Genomic DNA, 23,316 nt, shown 5'->3' on the forward strand with positions numbered 1-23,316 from the left:
CAGTCGAGGGCCGTGTCAACCACGGTAGAGGGGAATTCTAGGTTGAGGAAAAAGGAAGACATACTTTACACATCAGCGTCCTATAAATTGCAGTAAATAAAGACCTTCCATTAACATAGCACCATTTACACCCTCAGGATATTCTAAAGTGCTTTACATTCATTGAATTATGCAAAGTAGTCATTGTTGTTTTGTAGGCAAACACAGCAACTAATCTGCACACAGCAATATCCCGCAAACAACAATGAGATGAACAATCAATTGATCTGTTTTAGGTGGTGTTGTTTGAAGAGTGAATGCTAACCATGACAATTACAAATAGTGCAATGAGCACCAGTAATGCCCAGACTTCTCCTGCTTGTCTACAGTAACTTTGGCAGAACCACCGGAGAAACAGCATAAATGGACATTTATAGCATTTCTCCAGGGTTTCCAGTGATCTTCCACCAAAGTTACGGTGGGCGATCAGGGAAATTCCCATGGAAGTTCTACCCTAGGGTCGTTAACAGCCATCTGAACCACCAAATCAGATGGATGTAACGTGATCAAACAGTGTAAAATCTCATCTGACAGGAGGCTTTCCAATGATGCCGCACTGCCTCAGTATTGCACTGGAGTAGCAGCCTAGATTGAATCTGCTCAAGTCTTTGGTGTGGGGCCTAACGAGTACATTTCTATGCTACCAGCTAAGCCGGGCTGATAAACAAGTTTTTAAATTTTGCAAAAGTCCAAGCACCAATATCACAAATGCAATTCAGTAAAGCCATCTATTTCAGAAAACATTTCCCTCCAGATAGAGAAGGATAAATGTCTAACAGTAACTATAAGGCTGTAAGCTTGTTCCAATTTAATCTGTGATTAGTTTGTTTAGCTGGGTTTTACTGTACCAGATTCATTTCCCACTGACAAGAATAATCCTTCTCCTCTCTTCCTTCCCCATCACACATGCTAGAGATATATCTTGGCAGATATTGTTTACAATTTTAAAATTACAAACAACACAGCACACACGGCCATCCAATATTAATAGACTTTTCCTTGCATCTAAACGTGCTTCAATTCCTGTATGTTCAACTTCCTTTTTTAAATTCAGAAGCTTTGATTTTTTAGATTGCATTACTTTATTACACCCTTTAGGACTAAGGTTAAAAAAAGACATATCTATTTGCTTTCCTAATACATTATTATTAGCATTTTATTAAAAGTAAAACCTTCTTGTGAACTAAAGCTACAACTTAAAATTATTTCCTTGAAGGGGGCAATATATATGCATCAGGGCTACTCATCAACTTTTTAAAAATAAATTCATTCTTGAGATGTAGACATCGCTGGCAAGGCTGGCATTTATTGCCCATCCCTAGTTGCCCTTGATAAGGTGGTGGTGAGCCGCCTCCTTGAACCACTGCAGTCCCTGTGGTGAAGGTACTCCCACAGTGCTATTAGGGAGGGAGTTGCAGGATTTTGACCCAGCAAGGACGAAGCAATGGCGATATATGTCCAAGTTGGGGTGGTGTGTGACTTGGAGGTGACGATGTTCCCATGCACTTGCTGCCCTTGTCCTTTTAGATGATGGATGTCCCGGGTTTGGGAGGTGCTGCTGAAGAAGCCTTAGCGAGTTGCTGCAGTGCATCCTGTGGACAGTACACACTGCAGCCACGGTGCACCGGTCGAGGGAGCAGAAATTTAGGCTAGGGCTGTTGTGTATGTACCTTTAAGAGAAGAACTGATTTTATACTGCAGTACCGGCAGTGACCACCCCTGTATAAAAGGCCCTAGCAGGCTTCTGTACTTCAGTCTGACGTTACCCTCTGTTCAGTAAAATGCCTGTTTAATTGTTCTCCCGAAGTCCGTGTATTATTGAGGCGCGGCCTTTACAAGGGCCACCATCACAATCCATGTCTTATATGAGGATCACTCTCAGGAGGCATGTCTGCAACTGTGATTGCCCATATACTGAGCTCCTGATTTCAATCATACCACTGTGGTTAGTTGCCAATTAGAGCGCAGATACTTCCTCACAGGAAGAGAAATAATTATTTTCTCCTGACCCACTGTATTTAAAAAAATTAATATATCTGTGCCGCTTTCCCGCTGTACTTAGATAAATAAATAAACCTGTGCTCCCTCGCTCACTATATTTAGATAAATAAATCTGTGTCCCTCACTCAGTGTACTTGGATAAATAGCAACAATAACTTGCATTTATATAGTATTCTTAACATGGAAAAACATCTCAAGGCACTTAAGTAAATAATGCCCCTCACCTACTCCAGTTACATGAATAAATAAATCTGTGCTGCACACCCATCATACTTACACAAATAAATCTGTTCCTTTCACCAATCCCAGTTACAAAAATAAATCTATGCCACTATTATTTCCTGGCTACAGAAGTAAATAAATCTTTGCCCTTACCCCATGATATATATTAACCAAATGTAGAACAGGTGAGCATCAAAAAGATACAGAACATATAGGAGACTATATATAAATATTAGAAGTATTAACTGAACCTTGTGCAGTGACTCAACAGTGATCTGGGGTCGGGGGTGTTGTTTTGATGTCTAATATTGTGCCACACCTAATGGAGGAGCAGAACACAGCAGGGTTGGAGAATGGGAAGTGAAAGACAGTGGGGAAGAAGACTGTGAGACAGGTTTCAGAATCTTCAAATGAAAACCATTGAAGGTGGAGAGAAGTCAGAGTTTAGCTGTTTAACAAAGCAACAGGGCAAACCGTGATGGCAGCTGTTTTGAGAGAATTTTTCACCCCCGGATCTGATTTCTAATCAGAAGACTGTATACTGGGAGATTTTTTTTTCCATTCGTCCAATTGCAAAATTAGAATATGTTGACTCCAATGAAAAAGAAAATTAAGCGTGGTGTAAAATGTGGCTGTTGATTCTCTATCAGCCCGTTTTGCACTACCCGCCTGTTTTGCTGACCAATTTCACCCCCACTTAACCTCTTTAAAGTGGTTGAATTATTTTTTATGATTAACAGTGAGACTGAGCATTCATAGTGTAGACATTGGCTTCTTGTTTGTAAGCCTTGCTCCCCCTGTCCAGTATTACATAGAATTTACAGCACCGAAACAGGCCACTCGGCCCAACGGGTCTGTGCCAATATTTATGCTCCACACAAGCCTCCTCCCACCCTGCTTCATCCAACCCTATCTGCAAATGCTTCTAGTGGTAGGCCTTCTGAATATTGTACTCCATCAGAGTGGTATAGACAGTGATACTTGTGCATTCTTGAAGTCTGTTCTTTATATGAGCCTCATCATTAAGGAAGCCCAAAACACACCAATGAAAGGCGAAGAATGCAGCAGAACCCAGGACCTGGTTTCCAGAGAGAGGCCTGTGCAGAGCAAACTTCTTTTAGGCATCGCAAACATTAAGTGGTCAACTTTATGGGTAAACTTAGTGTTTTTTCATGATTATTTATTTTTTGAATGTATTTGTCATGTGATATGAATGTTAGTTATTTTGTTACATTTTCATCTGGGTCAGAAATTCAGACGGTGGCTAAAACCAGTAGGAAACAATAAATTGAGCAATGTGATACATCTGAGCGATTGAATTGGATTCTGGGATTTTCCCACTCCTGTTTGGTAACTGTTTTGGTTGGCAGCCTTTCATACACACATTTACATTTAACTAAGCAGTATGGTTAGTTACGCTGGTCAGAAAAGCATGACACCTTAGTGGGCGGCAATCTTACTCTGACAGACCATGAGGATAAATTGTAAAAAATAACATTGGTGCAATAGGTCTGCTCTTCTGAGCTTTGGGAGTTAAGGTTATCTTATTGGAGTGGAGTAAAAGGAGCTTTATGTAATGGACTTGGAAGAGTATACCTCCTTAATGCTGGCATGGAATCCTAGCACCAACATCCTTCGCCTTGAGCAAAAAAAACATGTTTTGTTAAAAGCGATTGTACATGAGATGATCTTCAGTTCACTTCAGGGGTAATAGTTTAATTACATAGCTTGATTTACTGCATGAAAGCCGGTGGTTGGACTTTATCAAATTAAAGAGGAAGTACTGCGACATCTGAACAAAAGCACCAAAACAAACATTTCAGTACATTTTAAATGGGTACAGCTATATATCTTATAGAAGGTTAGTTACACTCTGGTTTTATATTGATCATGATCTCAAATATAACCCATTATTTCCACAGCTAAGAGGAGTACTCCTGTTACTGTCAACAGAAGTAAAAATCGAACCAATTCCACGATATAATAAGATGTTCTGATGAATGTTAATCGACCTGAAACGTTGGGGGCAATTTTGCCAGCCCTGGGGAGGCAGGTTTGGAGGCAGGATTGCCTGGAAAATGGCAGAATTTGGGGGCGGGTACCCATCCCGCCCCCAACCCGCCTCCATGCCATCTTCCCAGGAGACGGGTACCTGACCTGCGCCAGGTCTCGTCTCCGTGAGGTGGGAAGGAATTAGTGCCAATTAACTGCCTGTTAGCAGGTAGTTAACAGGCAGTTTTTTGGCTAATCTCTATTTTGAGTCCTGAGGTGTGGGCTTCCCGACGGCTCCGAACCTCGCCAGGGTCAGCGAGGTGAGCCATGGGTCTGCGGGGGTCTGAGGGGTCGACATGTTTGGTGTGCAGGTGAGTGATGGGTGCATGTGTGCATAGGTAAGTGTGTAAGGTGAGTGTAAAGTGTTTTAATAAGTTTTACTTACCTTTACTTTTTCCTGCAGGCTTCCTCCCTTCAGGTCTTGGGAGTCCCTCAGCTCACCAGCAGAGAAAGCAAAATGGCCGCTGAACTGTCAAAAGCTGCAGCCTTCTGCTTTCTGCTCAGGAAGGCTTTCTAATTGAGTCTTGAGTAAAGACACAACTTAGAAGACAGATGGTCAGTTTTTGACAGCTTCACAGAGCTGTCAAACGATGACATTTCATCTGTCAAAAGCTCTTGACAGATGAAACGTCACTCGCTGATGTCACCTGTAAATGGCTTTCCCTTAATTGGCCTGCTAAATCCGCTGGGCGGGCTTAACAAGGTCAATCAAGGGAAAATAGCGTGGATTGGCCACAAGTCGATGGAGGCGGGACGAAAACCCGACAAGTGGGAGTCCTGTAGGGTTCTCAAAATTCCCACATTCCCCAAAGTTATGGATAAAGGGACCCTGCATGGACAAGTTATGAAAAGACAGGGTACCCAAAATGGCTTCTGCAGCCTCGTGACCAAAAGAACAGGATTTTAAAAGCAAGGCTCTGCAAGCAGTCAGACACCTTTTTTTTCAAGCCTGGGACGAAACTTAAAATGCAGGAATCTGTGAAAAGACTCTGGAGCCAGATAGCCAAGGTTAACACAGAATATGCATTCATTCGCCTTGAAACAAATCAAGCTATAATGGGCCTATAATCAAGGCCATTAGGTTTCTGCATTTTAATCGGTAACAGCTCACAGAAGCCATCAAGTCAGGAAAACCCGATTAAGTCTCATACATAACCAACAACCAGGACATCGAAACCATTAAAACACAGAGACAGCCATTTCAGGGTCGTTAAAGTAAATGGCTGTAATCAGTTTAAACGAGCCCGCCAAAAGTTAGACAAAGGACTGACCTGATTTGGCGCGCAGATAAGGAATCAAGAATCGGGTATAATTGTAGGCCTATCGGTAGTGATCGCTCTCTCTCTTAGCTCCCTTATCGTGGTTGGCTCTGAGCTCTTGCTCTCAGTTTTCTCGTGCCCTGGTCTCGTGGCGGGCTCTCTTCTCGCTCCCCGCGCCACTCAACACCAAGGATGCCCATTACTACACCGAGGGTCCAACGCGGGAGGAGAACGAGACCCGAGTTCGAAACCACACAGGACATACAGGCCACAAACGGGCAGGCAAGACGAGACGAGATGAAGAATTACGGTAAACCAATAAGAGCAGAGAAGGGCAGCGAAAGACGCATTGGGGAAACCAAAACGCCTGGTTATAAGCTGGCGTTTGGTGAATAAGTTGGTATTGCATGCATGGACAGTAAAACCCCAATTTGAGAATAAGCTGGTATTCGAAGAGTGGGTAGAAGAATCTAGACAAAACGGCCTAGTTATAAACTGGCGTTTGTCACATGGACAGTAATAGCCCAGTTGAAGAATAAGCTGGTGTTCCAAGCATGGATAGCAACATCATTAGATGGTAAAGACCGCCTACCAACCCCAGACCGCAGCAATACCGTCGGCGACCGCCCAAAGGAGAAGAAGGCCCATCGTGACGAAGACGTTAACGAAGGAAAAGGGAGGGTGCCTTTGCACAAACAACTTCAGCGCCACGCCCTGTGACCACATGGCGACGGGATACCCCAAAAGGACAGGAAGAGCGGACCTCAAACCCCACCATCTAAAGCGGCAGGTTTTGAATTGGTGAGCATGAATTCCTGGCCCCTCATAGCTTAATCTAGTTAGGTATAGCGGGTGGGATTAAGGATAAGGGGATTTTTAATGTATTTGTTTCCCTCGATGTGCCGTGTGTTCCCCATTCCCATATAAGTGTATTAACTGTTTTATGCCTGTAACTATACCAGTAATTCTCAGTAGTATTGTGTTTTATTCAGTCTTTTAATAAAATTTGGTTTTCTTGCACCAAGCCACTTGTCTACTCAATTTTCTGTATCGCCGCCTGTACCTAAGTCCGGTGTCAAGATCCCAGGGGGGTGTGGAGCGATTCGAACCACTCAAAGGAGTCAGGTGAAGCTGACACACACACAACCCAAAAAAACCCTACAGTCCCGCCTCCAAAAGCTCCCCATTGACAAAATCCAGCCCGTTAACTCGGTTTCTCTCTTCAGAGATGCTGCCTGACCTACTGAGTATTTCCAGCAGTTTCTGTTTTTATTTCAGATTTCCAGCAGCCGCAGTAGTTCACCTTTATAATAAGATGGCTCTCTTAGGCAACAAAAGAAATGACCAATTCCATAATTTCTTTTCAGCACTTCAAGTCTTTCATGGGAAAGAAGATGTCACTGAGGAACTGGAGGAAGTCCAGGCAGAAATGAAAGTCCTGAGGCACGTTCACTTGGTTTCAGTCTTGCAGCTACTGCGAAAGCGGTCTGCACGTTGGCAGGTCATCACAGTGATTGTCACTATGGCCTGCTACCAGCTCTGTGGTTTGAATGCTGTAAGTATAAAGCATGTTTTATTGGTACAGTGTTATACTACTTGTGTCCTGACTGCATATATGATTTACAGTAAGATGAAAGAAAGACTAGGCCACAATAGCTCAGTGGTACAAGCACTGAGCCATATGGGTCCCAGATGGTCAGTCTGTGTTGAACAGTTTATCTTGGCTGGCACTGTACTGTGGGCACTGTACTTAGCCTCAGTAGACCTGGGTTGGGGAGGGGGAATAATCAGTCAGAGTTCATGCTCTTCATTGCTATTAAGTGACTCTGTCTGAAAAGTGCATGGAGGAAATTTCCACTGGCTCCAGCGAGTGGAAATGAGATGATAACACCCTGAAATTCATTGGGAAATACTTACCGTCTCGCTCCCGATCCAGGTGATGCCGTCCTGTTTCAGGCAGTAGCCCCTTTTAATAGGCAAATCAAGGTCCTGTGATGTACATAAAACTCCAATTGCCATTATGGGAGACAACTAAGCAGAACCCAGTTTTACCCCAGCTAAACAGGATCAAAAACGCTGGCTGGAATTTTGCCGGTGCTCAGAGTGCGAGTTTGGAGGCGGGACCGCTGTCAAAATCGCAAAGATTGACAGTGGGTAGGAAACCCGCTGTCAATCCGCCTCCAATCAATCTTCCCAAGTGTCGGGTCCCCGATTTGCGCATGGACCCAACACCTAGCGGCGGGAAGAGGATTAAAGCCACTTACCTGCCTGTTAACAGGTGCTTGATAGTTGTTAACAGACTCTTTTTCAATTTTGCCGCTTATGCCTTGGGTTTCCCGATGTCCGGACACCACGCCAGGTAAGTGTGGTGTGTTGTGAGTCTGCTGTAATGTTTCTGCATTGATGACAGCTGCAGAAGTGGTGTGAAGGATCCGATGGTGCACTGGTGAGTTTTAGAGGTAAGAAAATGTTGGGAAAATCATTTTTAATGTATTTACACTTTTCTATAGGTAACAAGTTTTGAATTGGATGTCTAGTCCCACCTCAATGGGAAAACCTCTCTCACCAGTGACAGATCACTTCTGTATCCTCACCTGCCATCTGTCCTAGCCTATGGAGGGAGTCATTGGTGAGCCTGGGTGCAAGAGCTCACCTTTGCACAGTGATTGACAGTGTTTGCAGCACCTCAATGCTGTCAATCACTGAGAAATGAGCTGTCAAAAAAAAAATTGTGCGTGGTCCCTTTAAGAAAATCAGCAGCTGACACGTCATCAAATGATGTCATCTGACCGGCTTCCTCTTAATTGGCCGGCAAGCCAAGGTCAATCAAGGAAAAATCACGTCCGTGGACCGGATGCAGTTGGGGGCGGGACTGGAACCCAGAAACCAGCTGACCCGCTCCCAAGCCGCATCCATTTACAAAATCACGGCCGCTAAGTTTAAAATTATTTTAGTGGGGCCAGGAGTAGGAGTGTTTTCTAAATGATAAGAAGCTTGGAACATAGAAACATAGAAACATAGAAACATAGAGATAGGAACAGGAGTAGGCCATTCGGCCCTTCGAGCCTGCTCCGCCATTCAATGAGATCATGGCTGATCTTCGTCTGAGATCATAGCTGATCTTACCAGTTCAGTACCCCGTCCCCGCCTTTTCTCCGTAACCCTTAATCCCCTTAGCCTTCAGAAATATATCCAATTCTCTCTTGAAAATATTTATTGAATTAGCCTTCACAGCCCTCTGTGGCAGGGAATTCCACAGGCTCACCACTCTTTGAGTGAAGAAATTCTTCCTCATCTCTGTTTTAAATGATTTGCCCGCTATTTTTAGACTGTGGCCCCTGGTTCTGTGCTCCCCTGCCATTGGAAACATTCTCTCTGAATTCAGCCTGTCCAGGCCTGCCATAATTTTATATGTTTCGATGAGATCCCCTCTCAATCTTCTAAACTCCAGTGAGTACAAGCCCAAACTATTCAATCTCTCCTCGTAGGTCATTCCCGCCATTCCAGGTATCAGCCTGGTGAATCGCCGCTGCACTCTTTCCATGGCAAGAACATCCTTCCGCAGATGGGGCGACCAAAACTGTACACAATACTCCAGATGCGGTCTCACCAGCACCTTGTACAGCTGTAGTAAGGTATCCCTATTCCTATACTCGAACCCCCTTGATATGACGGCCAACATACCATTTGCCTTCTTAATCGCCTGTTGCACCTGCATGCTCTCCTTCAGTGACTGGTGCACAAGAACACCCAGGTCCCTCTGCACTTCCCCATCTCCCAATCTATTGCCATTTAGATAATAATCTACCCTCCTGTTTTTACCCCCAAAGTGGATAACCTCGCATTTATCCACATTATAGTGCATCTGCCACGTATCCGCCCATTCCCCCAACCTGTCCAAATCGCACTGTAGCCTCCTGACATCCTCATCAGAGCCCACCCCTCTTCCTAGTTTAGTGTCGTCAGCGAATTTGGAAATATTGCATCCAATTCCCTGATCCAGATCATTTATATATATTGTGAACAGCTGGGGTCCCAGGACAGATCCTTGCGGCACCCCGCTGGTCACTGCCTGCCACTCCGAAAACGAGCCGTTTATTCCAACTCTCTGTTTTCTATCCGCCAGCCAGTTCTCTATCCACGTTAATACTTTGCCCCCAATCCCATGAGCCTTAATTTTGCATGATAATCTTTTGTGTGGAACCTTATCGAAGGCTTTCTGGAAGTCAAGGTACACCACATCCACTGGCTCTCCCCCATCTATTTTACCAGTTACTTCCTCAAAAAATTCCAGCAGATTAGTCAAACACGATTTACCCTTTGTAAATCCATGTTGACTCTGTCCGATCCTTTCCCCATTTGTCAAGTGCTCCGCTATTTTATCCTTAATAATGGACTCTAGCATTTTGCCCACAACCGATGTAAGGCTTACTGGTCTATAATTCCCTGCTTTCTCTCTACCCCCCTTTTTAAATATTGGGGTAACATTAGCTACCCTCCAATCCACGGGTACTGTTCCCGAGTCAATGGAGTTCCGGAAGATGATCCTTAGAGCATCTGCTATCTCCAGGGCCACCTCCTTAAGTACCCTAGGATGTAGTTTATCAGGCCCCGGGGATTTGTCGGCCTTCAGTCCCCTCAACTTACCCAACACCATATCCCTAGAGATACTAATTTCTGTCAGCTCCTCCCTCTCATTAGTCCCTATGTTTGCCGATATTCCTGGGAGGTTATTTGTGTCCTCCTTTGTGAATACAGAACCAAAGTATGAGTTTAATTGGTCTGCCATTTCCTTATTCTCCATTATATATTCTCCCGAATCGGACTGCAAGGGACCGACTTGGGATTTTACCAGTCTTTTCCTCCTGATATACCGATAAAAGCTTTTGCAGTCTGTCTTTATGTTTGCTGCAAGTTTACTTTCGTATTCTATTTTCCCCTTCCTGATTAATCCCTTTGTCCTCTTTTGCTGTATCCTGTACTGTGGATGAGTAGAGAGATTTAGGGGTCAAAATACAGAAAAACTAGTGGGCAGGTACAGAAAATAATTATAAGGCTAATGGCATGTCGGCCTTTATCTCAAGAGGGCTGGAATACAAAGGGGTGGAAGTGATGTTACAGCTTTACAGAGCTCTGGTTTCACCCCACCTGGAGTACTGCAGTCACTTCTGGGCACCACACCTTAGGAAGGATATACTGGCCTTGGAGGGGATGCAGCGCAGATTCACCAGAATGATACTGGGGCTTAGAGGGTTAAATTATGAGGACAAATTGCATAAACTAGTCTTGTATTCTCTTGAATATAGAAGATTTAGGGGTGACCTAATTGAGGTGTTTACGATTTGATCGGGTAAGTGGAGAGAAACGACTTCCTCTGGTGGGAGAGTCCAGCAACTAAAATTAGATCGAGGCCCTTCAGGGGTGATGTCACAAAGCACTGCTTCACACAAAGGGTGGTAAAAATCTGGAACTCTCCCCCAGAAAACTGTTGAAGCTAGGTCAATTGAAAATTTCAAATCTGAGATTGATAGATTTTTATTAGGCAAGGGTATTAAGGGTTACGGAACCAAGGCAGGTAGATGGGACTTAAGATACAGATCAGCCATGATCTAATTGAATGACGGGACAGGCTCGAGAGGCCGAATGGCCTACTCCTGTTCCTATGTTCCTATCAGACACAGCATGTTTAACAACCTGCAATCGGGGAAGCTTTTCAATATTTAATGTGACATACACCTATGCCATAAAAATACATTAAAAGAAACAGAAAATACAGAGCAGGTCTTAGTGAAGATTAATGCATTTTAAAAAGCTCTGAAAAAATTGCAATTAAAAGACCAGAAAAACGACTTTGATTCCTACTGCTCCTGAAAATCTGGTCGCAATGTTGAGAGAGCCTCCTGAGCAAATCCAATTGGAGGATACTCACATTTGAGAGTCAGGGGTGTGGCTAGTTTAGTGGGTGGAGTTTCACTCAGATAAGGGGTTTGATGGATGAATGTAAAAGATCGAGGAGACTAGGGCATATTTTAGTTGCATGGGTAACTCACACCCAAAATTACGAGGTCAATTAAGCCACATAATTTGGTTGCACACAGATGAAGGGCATTGCTGGGAATGAATGCAGAGGAAACTCCAGGCTGGAAAATTTTTTGAAAGTGAGAGATTCCACAGAGGGGTGGGAGAAAATCTGAACAATGGCCCTGATTTTGCTCTCAGCGGCGAAGGAACAGTGCTCTCCATTCACCTCGCAGAGAGCTGCCCACAGACTTTTTGTGGGTTTGTCAGTGGAGATTTCCTCTAATCCAGCATCTGTTTCAATGTGGGCGCCCTCTACAGGGGAACTGTGGTATCTGTGAACAGGGAAAGCAACAGCGAGGCTCTTCAACCAATCAGATTGAAGAATCCCCACTGAGCCACGCAGAGTCCAAACCAGGAAGTTTAAAGCAGGAAATATAAATTAAAGTTAAATGGTGCACAGAAAGTGAAGTAAAGATTGGGAAATACAGATGGCATTGAGGGAGAGTGATAAATGAGACAGACAGAAAAAGTAAAATACATTAAAAAAAAATTTTTATTCAGATCTCCAACACTAACTTTCTTCTGAGGGAATGAAATTCCACACTTGTGAAATTAATTTTTCAGGGCCAGAGAGATTGGTCAGCTGTAATGATCATTCATTACACGTTAAGAACTCACTGGGAGTGAATTTAGTTTTGGTAGCGCCCAGTTTTGAGTGCTATGAGGCATCTTAAGGTTCCAAAAATGGCGTCCGCGGCACACACGCACACCTCTGACAGAAAGTATGCCAAATGCCACATTGGTAAACTGTGCACAGACCTAATGTCTGGCTGGAGCATGCAGAACAGGCAGATCGTGACGTCAATCAGTGTGCAACTGTGATTTGATGACAGGGCTGCCATTTTTGAGCTACATGCTTCAGCCTACACCACCTCTTAAGCTCATACATCTGAACATGCATTCAATGGCATTTAGGACTCCCCACCAGCGCTATTTAAAGGGATTATCAACTACTTACATGTTAATTGCTGGATTTCTTCTTCTGGCTGTTGCTGCAATTCTACACGTTTTGGGTGCTTTTTCATACTTGTTAAAAGTTTCAATAGTCTACAGGGAGTGGTCTACCTTGTGCTGAAGTACATTTCTGGTCATTTAAAGGCTTGTGCTGAAACAAGTTGCTTCCAGACATTGTGGCCTAGTAGGCCTTCCTCTTGGAATTGAGCATGACTGGAAGAAGGAGTCAAGGTAACACAGAGCAGGACAAGGAGGAGGCCATATCCGCCCAGGGTGTTCAGGGCACAATTCTCCTACCTGAACTTCAATGATGACCAATGTTTGAAACGTCTTCGCTTCACCAAGGAGGTCCTCACTGAAATCTGCCACCTACTGCAGCCACAACTCCAACCTCAGAGCAGGGCAAGGACTGCATTGCCCATGGCTGTGAAGGTGACCGTGGCTGTGGAGAAGCCTTGGAGGATGGCCTCGAGCAGCTCTGGGTCTAAAAGGCAGGCTTCAGACTGCACCACTTCGGCATGGGCAGCAGCAGTCTTGGCTGGCTGGCTGACAGGCAATAGCAAGGGCATTGGTAGAGATGCAGGGGTGGGAGCACGAATGCTGTCATCCGGAGAGAGGACAGCAGGTTCGTGCTCCATGGAGCCACAGCCTCTCTCCCGGGCAGCGCCAAAGCAATCCTACTAATCTGTCGGAGGACAGATTGCTGGATTGATGTGACACCCTGAAAGAAACATAGAAACATAGAAAAATAGGAGTAGGAGTAGGCAATTCAGCCCTTCGAGCCTGCTCCGCCATTCAATATGATCATGGTTGATCCTCTATCTCAATACCATATTCCCGCTCTCTCCCCATACCCCTTGATGCCTTTTGTGTCTAGAAATCTATCTATCTCCTTCTTAAATATATTCAGTGACTTGGCCTCCACAGCCTTCTGTGGTAGAGAATTCCACAGGTTCACCACCCTCTGAGTGAAGAAATTTCTCCTCATCTCAGTCCTAAATGTCCTACCCCGTATCCTGAGCCTGTGACCCCTCGTTCTAGACCCCCCAGCCAGGGGAAACATACTCCCTGTATCTAGTCTGTCTAGCCCTGTCAGCATTCTATACGTTTCAATGAGATCCCCTCTCATTTTTTTAAACTCTAGTGAATACAGGCCTAGTTGACCCAATCTCTCCTCATACGACAGTCCTGCCATCCCAGGAATCAGTCTGGTGAACCATCTCTGCACTCCCTCTATGGCAAGTATATCCTTTATTAGGTAAGGAGACCAAAACTGCACACAGTACCCCAGATGTGGTCTCACCAAGGCCCTGTATAACTGTAGTAAGACATCTTTGCTCTTGTACTCAAATCCTCTTGCAATGAAGACCAACATACAATTTGCCTTCCTAACTGCTTGCTGCACCTGCATGTTTGCTTTCAATGACTGGTGTACAAAGACACCCAGGTCACTTTGTACTTCAACGTTTCCCAATCTATCACCATTTAAATAATATTCTGCCTTTCTGTTTTTCCTACCGAAGTGGATAACTTCACATTTATCCATGCTATACTGCATCTGCCATGTATTTGCCCACTCACTCAACTTGTCTAATTCGCCTTGAAGCCTCTTCGCAACCTCCTCACAACTCACAATCCCACCTAGTTTTGTGTCGTCAGCAAACTTGGAAATATTACATCTGGTTCCCTCATCCAAATCCAAAGCCCCTTTGAATACTGGTATCCAGAGCCAGGATAGCAGCAGTCTGAGCTTCCACTGCAGTCAGATGTTTGGTGGAAGCTGCTTGTGCTGCAATGGAAGCCGTGACATCGGCCATCAGACGCTGCATCATGGTTGGTTCCACAAGTGTGTTGATAGAGTTGGCCACCAGCTCCATGCTAGAAAGGATGGGCTCCAAGCTCTGCGCAAAGCCCCGTGCCAAGTAGGAGCTGGACCCCTCAATGCTCGTTGACATTGCACACAGGCTTTCTGGCAGACTTCCCAATGCCCAAGCATTTTGGTTGTGTACACCAATCAGCCTTTCTCTGTAGCCTGGCCCATCAAATTCCTCATCTGATTCCTCTGCAGCAGAACTAGTGTGCGGCCTCATCCTCCAGCAAGCTGGCACCTCCACTATCCTTTCCCCCCCACCCTGGCTGCAGCATACTTGTGCCCGGTGTCGCACCACATGCAGATATCACCTCTATGCTATCCTCTAAGTTACGCGCAGTGTCAGTACCTGAGCTAGTGGCTGCGAGTGTAAAATTGAGTGACGGTGTTCCTTCATCATCACTGTCTTTCTGCTCTGCTACCACAGCCTGAGTAGTTGCAGTTCTTAGGTATCTGAAATGAAAATGGGACAAGGACTGAGTTGTGGTGAGGGGAGAGGAGAAAGTTAGAAGTGCTGCTTACACCATCTGCAGCTTGTAAGTCAGAAGAGAGTTAGGAAATAAGGAGAAGTAGGATGTGAGAAGGAGGTTTAGGTATGATGATACCGTCATCTTCAATGGCATCAGCCCCACCAGCGGTCACAGCTTCAGCTATGGCCCTTCCCACAATGGCCAGCACCAGCTCATCTATGAGGGTTAGAACATGTAGTCATGCCTCTCCCCCTCCGGTTACTTCCTGCTGCCTCCGGTTGTGTGCCACCTTAGCCTGCAAGAGAGAGGGAAATGTGTCTGTGAGTGTCATGCAATCTGTTTGGGTGATGTGGCTGTCATGGTTGAATTGCTGGCAGTGTGTGCAAGCTGTGAGATGTGGGTGTGAGGCTTGCAACAGTGCTAAATGTTTAAGGGTGGGGTGAAGCATATGAATGTTAGCTATGAGTCCTGATTGATGGAGATTGTTGGTAGGTGAGTGATGGGGGTATGGTGAACTGAGTAGTGGCTGAGGCTAGTGGTGCATGTGGTAGAATATGGCATTTGAAGATGCATTCACTGACCTTGACATCTCGTGTCAGGTCATTGAACTTCTTCCATCACTGCATTGAAGTCTTTGGGGCTGCACTTCTGCCATTTACTTCTGCGGCTATCTGTTCCAAAATTCCCTAGATTCTAGAACGGTCCCAGCGGATTGGAAGATAGCAAATGTAACCTTGCTATTCAAGAAAGGAGGGAGAGAGAAAACAGGGAACTAAAGGCCAGTTAGCCTGACATCAGTCGTTGGGAAAATGCTGGAATCCATTGTTAAGGACATGGTATCAGGTCACTCAGAAAATCATAACATGATTAGGCAGAGTCAACATGGTTTTATGAAAGGGAAATCGTGTTTGACAAATTTATTAGAGTTTTTTGAGGATGTAACTAGCAGGGTAGATAAAAAGGAACCAATGGATGTAGTAACCTGGCCCTTAACATCAAGAAAACCAAAGAATCATTGTGGACTTCAGGAAGTCTAAAGGCGGAAGTCACACCCCCATCCACATCCATGGGGCTGTGGTGGAAAGGGTGGACAGCTTTAAGTTCCTCGGAGTCCACATCACGGAAGACCTCTCCTGGTCCCTCAATACCTCCTCTCTGGTGAAGAAGGCCCAGCAGCGCCTCTATTTCCTAAGGAGGCTGAAGGGATGTAACCTGTCACCCCTGATCCTCTCTAACTTTTACCGCTGCACAATAGAGAGCATCCTGACGAACTGTATCACAGTATGGTATGGCAGCTGTAGCTACTATGACCGGAAAGCCCTGCAGCGGGTAGTCAAAACTGCCCAACGCATTACCGGCACCCGGCTACCGACCATAGAGCACATATACCAGAAACATTGTTTACGGAGGTCACGGACCATCATCAAAGACCCTACCCACCCCAGCCACAGTCTGTTCGCCCTCCTGCCATCTGGGAGACGCTACAGATGCATTCGCACCCGAACGACCAGATTTAGGAACAGCTTCTTTCCCAGGGCTGTCATCCTACTGAACTCCACAAATAAACTCTAAAGCCTGCACATCTGCCAATGCACTTTATTATGTTTATGTTAATGTATTACAAGCCAAATTAATGTTGAATGTTTAAATGTCTTAATCTAATGTACACTCTCGGGAGCCGCAAGCCTACATTTCGTTGTACTGCACTTGTGCACTAACAATGACAATAAAGTTGATTATTATTATTATTATTACACTTGGTTTTCCAAAAGGCATTCGACAAAGTGCCACATAAAAGGTTGCTACGCAAGATAAGGGCTCATGGGGTTGGGGGTAATATATTAGCATGGATTGATTAATGGATAGAAAACAGAGAGTAGGGATAAATGGGTCATTTTCCGGTTGGCAGGCTATAACTAGTAGGGTACCGCAAGGATCAGTGCTTGGGCCTCAGTTATTTACAATCTATAATAATGACTTAGATGACAGGAACGAATGCAATGTATCCAAGTTTGCTGACGATACAAAGTTAGGTAGGAAAGTAAGCTGTGAGTAGGACACAAAGAGCCTGCAAAGGGATATAGCCAGGTTAACTGAGTGGGCAATAAGACGGCAGATGTAGTATAATTTGGGGAAATGTGAGGTTATTCACTTTGGTGGGAAGAATAGAAAAACAGAATATTTTTTAAATGGTGAGAAACTATTAAAAGTTGATGTTCAGTGAGATTTAGGTGTCCTCGTACAAGAAACACAGAGAGTTAGCATGCAGGTACAGCAAGCAATTAGGAAGGCAAATGGCATGTTGGCCTTTATTGCAAGGAGGTTGGAGTACAAGAGTGAGGAAGTCTTACTACAATTGTACAGGGCTCTGGTGAGACCACACCTGGAGTACTGTGCACAGTTTTGGTCTCCTTATCTGAGGAAGGACATACATGCCTTAGAGGTGGTGAAACGAAGGTTCACTAGATTGATCCCTGGGATGAAAGGCTTGTCCTATGAGGAGAGATTGAGTAGATTGGGCCTATACTGTCTGGAGTTTAGAAGAATGAGCGGTGATCTCATTGAAACATATAAGATTCTGAGGGGGCCTGGCAGGGTAGACACTGAGAGATTGTTTCCCCTGGCTGGAGTATCTAGAACTAGGGGGTTTAATCTCAGGATAAGGGGTCGGCCAGTTAAGACTGAGATGAAGAGGTATTTCTTCATTCAGAACGTTGTGAATCATTTGAATTCTCTGCCCCAGAGGGCTGTGAATGCTGAGTCTTTGAGTATATTCAAGACTGAGATAGGTAGAATTTTGGACTTAAGGGATATGGAGATCAGGCGGGAAAGTGGAGTTGAGGTCGATGATCAGACATGATCTTACTGAATTGTGGAGCAGGCTCAAGGGGCCATATGGCCTACTCCTGCTCCTAATTCTTATATTCTTATGCTCCCACTGCCTTCTCATCATGCCCCCTTGCGGACACAGGATGTCTCTCCTCCTGTTCACCTTGTCCACCAAGATCTCTAGTGCAGCGTTCGAAAACCTGGGGACCTGCTTTCTCCCATGGTCAACCATTCTTCTCTCTTTCCCAGGTCAGATTCAGTTGCAGAATGACTCCCAACACCTGCTGCAACCACAATACACCTCTTCTGTAAAAGGTTCAGGTTAACTTTAAGAAGTGCATGTTACTAGCGATATTGGGTCCCCTGCTGATGTGTGCAGCCAATAAACAGCGCCCTCTTTTCACATCCCACTTCTCCCTCATCCCTAACTCTCTACAAGCTGCAGATGGTGTAAGCAGTACTTCTTACTTTCTCCTCTCCCCTCACCACAACCCAACCCTTGCCCCTTTTTCATTCCAGATACCTAAGAACTGCAACTCCCCAGGTTGTGATGGAAGAGTAGGAAGACAGTGCTGCCTGCATTCCACTCAAAAGGCACGGGTCAATCGTGCATCGCGATCCCCGCGGCCTTTTTTAGGGGCTAACCAATTTATAGCCCACTTACTCCTGAATGCACCAGCCCTACCTTTTTCAGCCATTTTTAGTGCAAAGCTAGTGGGCAAATACAGCAAGTTCACGCCATTGCAGTCATTTCAATGCCGAGTCTGTCGGCAAGGACTGCAACAGCGCACCCTGTGGAGGAACAGGGTATCTCCGACAGCAACTTCTGGATTTCCACATTTAAATGCGCATGTATGGACTCCAGAAGTTGTCAGATTTCCTCCATTATAATGGTGAGCGCTGAGAGCCTCACTGTTATTCTCATCACAAATTCCGGGCCATTTACTTGTTCATCCTGCTTGAAGTGTATTTCTGCTGAGTGATAATGGAATAGCACTGAAGACAATTGTGGACATGTCCCCAGCTCAGAGTGTCCTGCCCTTTCAGTGACCTGCAAAGAAAAAAAAGGACAAGTGGGAGATAAAAAATATACGTTAGAAGGATGAATTTTTTCATTGCAAGAAAGAAACTAAAGTTGTTCATAGCACACCACAAACTATATTTATTCTTTGAGTGAATAACGGACAAATCCCCGGTGAAGTTTAACAGGTTAAATTCAGTGATAAATTTTCATTCATGCAAGTCTCATCATAAAAAGTGGTTAAAAAGGGAAGTGAGCAAGAGGTAATCCTTCATGTTAAATTTAGCACTGAGTCTAAATTGGAATTGCAATTGGAATATTGGGAGATTGTGGAGCACTTAGTTTTACTTTGTTTTACCTTTAGATTTAACCCTCTGACATGGACTTGAACAAAATGTAATGAAATGAGCTTACCTTGTTTCACAAGATTTGATTTAAGGTGTTGAGGAGAGAGCGGGGAAAATGAATTGATAAATAAAATTTTTGCAAAAAAATAAGCGAAAATCAAATGGTTTAAAATATATTAGTACATCTCACATGCCATTGGTGAAGGATGAAATTGAAAAGAAATTGGAATTGATGACATCTCAGCAGCGGACACCCACGAGTCCATCACAGAGCGCTTAGGAATCCAATCCTCAGTATCTCTATAGACTTCTAGCAGCAATTAAATGATCTCGGACCTCAATATTTCTAAAAATCTTGCTGTCTAAAATTTGTCAGTTGCTAACATTTGATTTTTCCTGCTGATGCAAGTACTATAATGGCAAGTCAATTCTGTTTTAGTATACACCCCATCCATTCTCATTAGTCTCCCACCTCACGAGTCCACAGGTCTGTCAATGAAAAATGTTGGACCAACAGGAATTTAAAGAAAGAAAGACTTGCATTTATATAGCGCCTTTCACGACTTCAGGGCGTCCCAAAGTGTTTCACAGCCAAGTAAGTACTTTTGAAGTGTAGTTACTGTTGCAGGGTAAGAAACATGGCAGCCAATTTGCACACAGCTCGCACAAACAGTGATGTGATAATGACCAGATAGTCTGTTGTTTAATGATGTTGATTGCAGGATAAATATTGGCCAGGACACCGGGGTTAACTCCCCTGCTCTTCTTCAAAATAGTGCCAAGAGATCTTTTACATCCAACTGAGAGGGCAGATGGGGCCTTGGTTTAACATCTCATCCGAAAGATGACACCTCCGACAGTGCAGCACTCCCTCAGCACTGCACTGGAATGTCAGCCTAGATTTCTGTGCTCAAGTCTCTGGAGTGGGACTTGAACCCACAACCTTCTGACTCAGAGCTGAGAGTGTTATCAACTGAGCCACAACTGACAAATCTCTGTCATAGATTCCTGTTAAACAGCAATTTGCATTTATATAGCACCTTTAACATAATGGGCCAGAAATTCGCGGCCAGAAGCGTGAGTACGGTCGGGGTACTCACGCATCTGGCCGTTGGAAATGCTGGCGTTCAGCAGGAACAGCGCATGCAGGGAACGCCGGCATTTCCAGACCCGAGGTCTATTCACAGCGCGTGCGACTGCACAGGCAGCGCTTGCGCAGTGAACTTTGTGGATTTCAATGATGGATTCAGTGAGGGTAAGTCCTTAGAAGTTACACTTGAAAAAAGCAAGTGTAAAGTTGTTCATTGGCTGCGGAGGAAGATATATTTTATCGTGGAGCTTCTGAAATGCAATATTTTTGTTTGGAAAAGGGAGGGAAGTTATTTTAAGAAACTTTAAGTAAGTTTTAAAGTTAAAATTTTTTTTTTAAAAAGGGTTTTCAGAACGGTAGGTAGAAGGAGCAATTGTGGCTGTGTGAATGGAATGTGAGAATGAGTTATGTATGTATGTCCACATATATTCCTTTACGTATATGTATGTATGTTTTATATTCCTTTACTAATGTGTATGAATGTATGTTTTTAATTATGATTTTCCAATAAGTTACTTTCTCTGAAAGTCATAATTAAATAATACATTCATACACATAAGTAAAGGAATATATACATAACACGCAAAGGAATATATACAGACATACATACTTTCAGAAGCTCCACGATAATAAATATCTTCCTCCGCAGCCTCTGGAGCAACTGTACCCATGCTTTTTTCATGTGTAAGTTGTAATGACTTGACCTCACTGAAAGCATTAATGAAAGCGGCGAATTATACTGCGCACGCGCTGCCTGTGCACTCGCACGCGTTCTGCCTCTGAACCCCTTCGTTCAGAGGACAGGAAGTGCCGGTTTTCCCCACATGCACTGTGCATGCTGAAAACCGGCATTTCATCCAGCCAGATGCGTAAGTACCCCGACCGTACTCGCGCATTTGGAAGGGAATTACTGGGCCAACATTTTACATGTCAATAAAATGAAAAATTTAACAATTGCACGACTTGCCCCCTCGCATCTGCGACTGAGGGTCCAAGGAGGTGCATTGCGCAAGAGGTCATCATCGTACGTATCCTCACACTGTTCCCTTTGGGGAACTGTATGAAGTGGTGGAAGGATTTATGGCCGTGATTAACGCTCATTCCGTGACCGTAACCATCTTTGAACCAGCCATTAGGGTGGTTAGTCCTATGGCGGGAGGGTTTTACGGGCTCCCACAACCCATCTGAGGGGGGGGGGGGGCCACCAACACCCACGGACGCAAGTATCCCGCTGGATGTCCACCCAGAATTTAAAGTTGGAGCTCCGACTCCACTTGCCGGGACTGTCTGGAGTGGGGTTCAAAACCCTACTCCTTCTGGCCCAGCGGCGGGGATGCTTACTGCTACGCAAAAGGCCCACTCCGCACAAAAGGTGACACCCATACGTTTCCTGCGCCTTTTCCCTCCCCGTGACTGGAGCCCTATGCTGCCATTTCACGTTGCTAATCGGATTGGGCCTTTGTCATAGCGGTAGGATCCCCGCCGCTGGGCCAGATCAGGGTAGGGTTTCGAACCCCGCTCCAGACAGTCCCGGCAAGTGGAGTCGGAGCTCCGGCTCTAAATTCTGGGTTGACATCCAGTGGGATATTTGCGTCCGTGGGTGTGGGTGGCCCCCCCTCCTTGTATAGCTTGTGGGAGCCCGTAAAACCCTCCCGCCATAGGACTAACCGCCCTAATGGCTGGTTCAAAGATGGTTACGGTCACGGAATGAGCGTTAATCATGGCCATAAATCCTTCCACCACTTCATACAGTTCCCCAAAGGGAACAGTGTGAAGACACGTATGACGACGACATTGCTAAATAAATAAATGGAATTAAAAAAATTCTTTTAAGGCTTTTAAAAGTCTTTAAATTGCTTTAATTCTCTTTAAAACTACTTCAGATTACTCAAAATAATGTAAACATTTTAAAAAGTTTATAAAAGTTACCAAAATCTTCAAAAAACTTCCAAAAACCTATTTAAACTGCTGCTTTGCATGTAAAAATGCTTAGCAGCTTGACAGAAACATTGGGGGCGTGTCCAGTGAAACTGAGACCTCAAGGGGCGTGTCTCACTTGCACTGCACGCTCCTGGCTTCGCGCTGGCTGAACTCCTGGGCGGCGTGACGTCATACGCTGCCCGGGATTCTTCTTTCTGTTTCAGCAAGTGCAGGCGTCCCTGGAGCTGATCGGCAGGAGCGCGGGGTAAGTGCAAAAACGGGGCTGCAAGCCCCGTTCAGCAATTTCTGGCCCAATAAAACTTCCCAAGGCATTTCACAGGCGTGTTATCAAACTAAATTTGTTAAATGTATGAGTACACTTGCTACCATGCTCCTGACCACAATGTAGGCAAATCCTGAACCAGTTAGTGGTGTGGCACAAATGCCCTTGCATCTTCCAATTAATACCTTTGACATTCTGCTTAAGCCATGCAAAACTAAAATCCTGCGCACTTGGAGTACTGTGCACAGTTCTGGTCTCCATATTATAATAGGATTTTGAAGCATTGGAGAAGGTACAACATAGATTCACAAGGAGGATACCAGAACTGAGAAGATATACTTATCAGGAAAAGCTGAACAGGCTGGGGTTCTATTCTCTAGAAAGGAGATGGCTGAGGGTGATCTGATAGAGGTCGTTAAGATAATGAAAGGGTTTGATAGGATAGATGTAGAGAAACTGTTTCCACTTGTGGGGGGAGTTCAAAACTAGAGTTCATAAATATAAGATAGTCGCTAATATATACAATAGGGAATTCAGGAGAAACTTTATCCAAAGAGTGGTAAGAATGTGGAACGCACTACCACAAGGAGTAGTTGGGGCGAACAGCATAGATGCATTTAAGGGGAAGCTAGATAAGCACATGAGGGAGAAAGGAATAGAAGGATATGCTGATAGGGTTAGATGAAGAGGGATGGGAGGAGGCTCGTGTTGAGCATAAATGCTTGTACAGATAAGTTGGGGCGGAAGTTCGGGTTTCCCCGCATGCTGTGGAGTTTTGACTCCACAACATGTGTAGCTTTGCTTTGAGAGGTTCCTTGGCAGGAAGTCAACTTGATTGACATGTTTGGCTTCCAGTCGGGCGGAGAGCACTCTGCAGG

General features: G+C 44.8%; 1 protein-coding gene across 2 annotated transcripts in view; it reads left to right on the forward strand.

The window, feature by feature from the left end:
* slc2a9l2 (solute carrier family 2 member 9, like 2) overlaps positions 1-23,316 on the forward strand; it is an 836,356-nt gene that overhangs the window by 561,577 nt on the left and 251,463 nt on the right. For both annotated transcript variants that reach the window (XM_085961684.1, XM_085961676.1), the window contains exon 8: positions 6,941-7,128. In XM_085961684.1, the coding sequence (XP_085817810.1) occupies positions 6,941-7,128 (188 nt within the window). The remainder of the gene's footprint in view (positions 1-6,940; positions 7,129-23,316) is intronic.

Source organism: Somniosus microcephalus, chromosome 2 (assembly GCF_052327205.1).
Source record: "Somniosus microcephalus isolate GS21.2 chromosome 2, FLI_Smic_1.0, whole genome shotgun sequence".
Classification (NCBI taxonomy): Eukaryota; Metazoa; Chordata; class Chondrichthyes; order Squaliformes; family Somniosidae; genus Somniosus; species Somniosus microcephalus.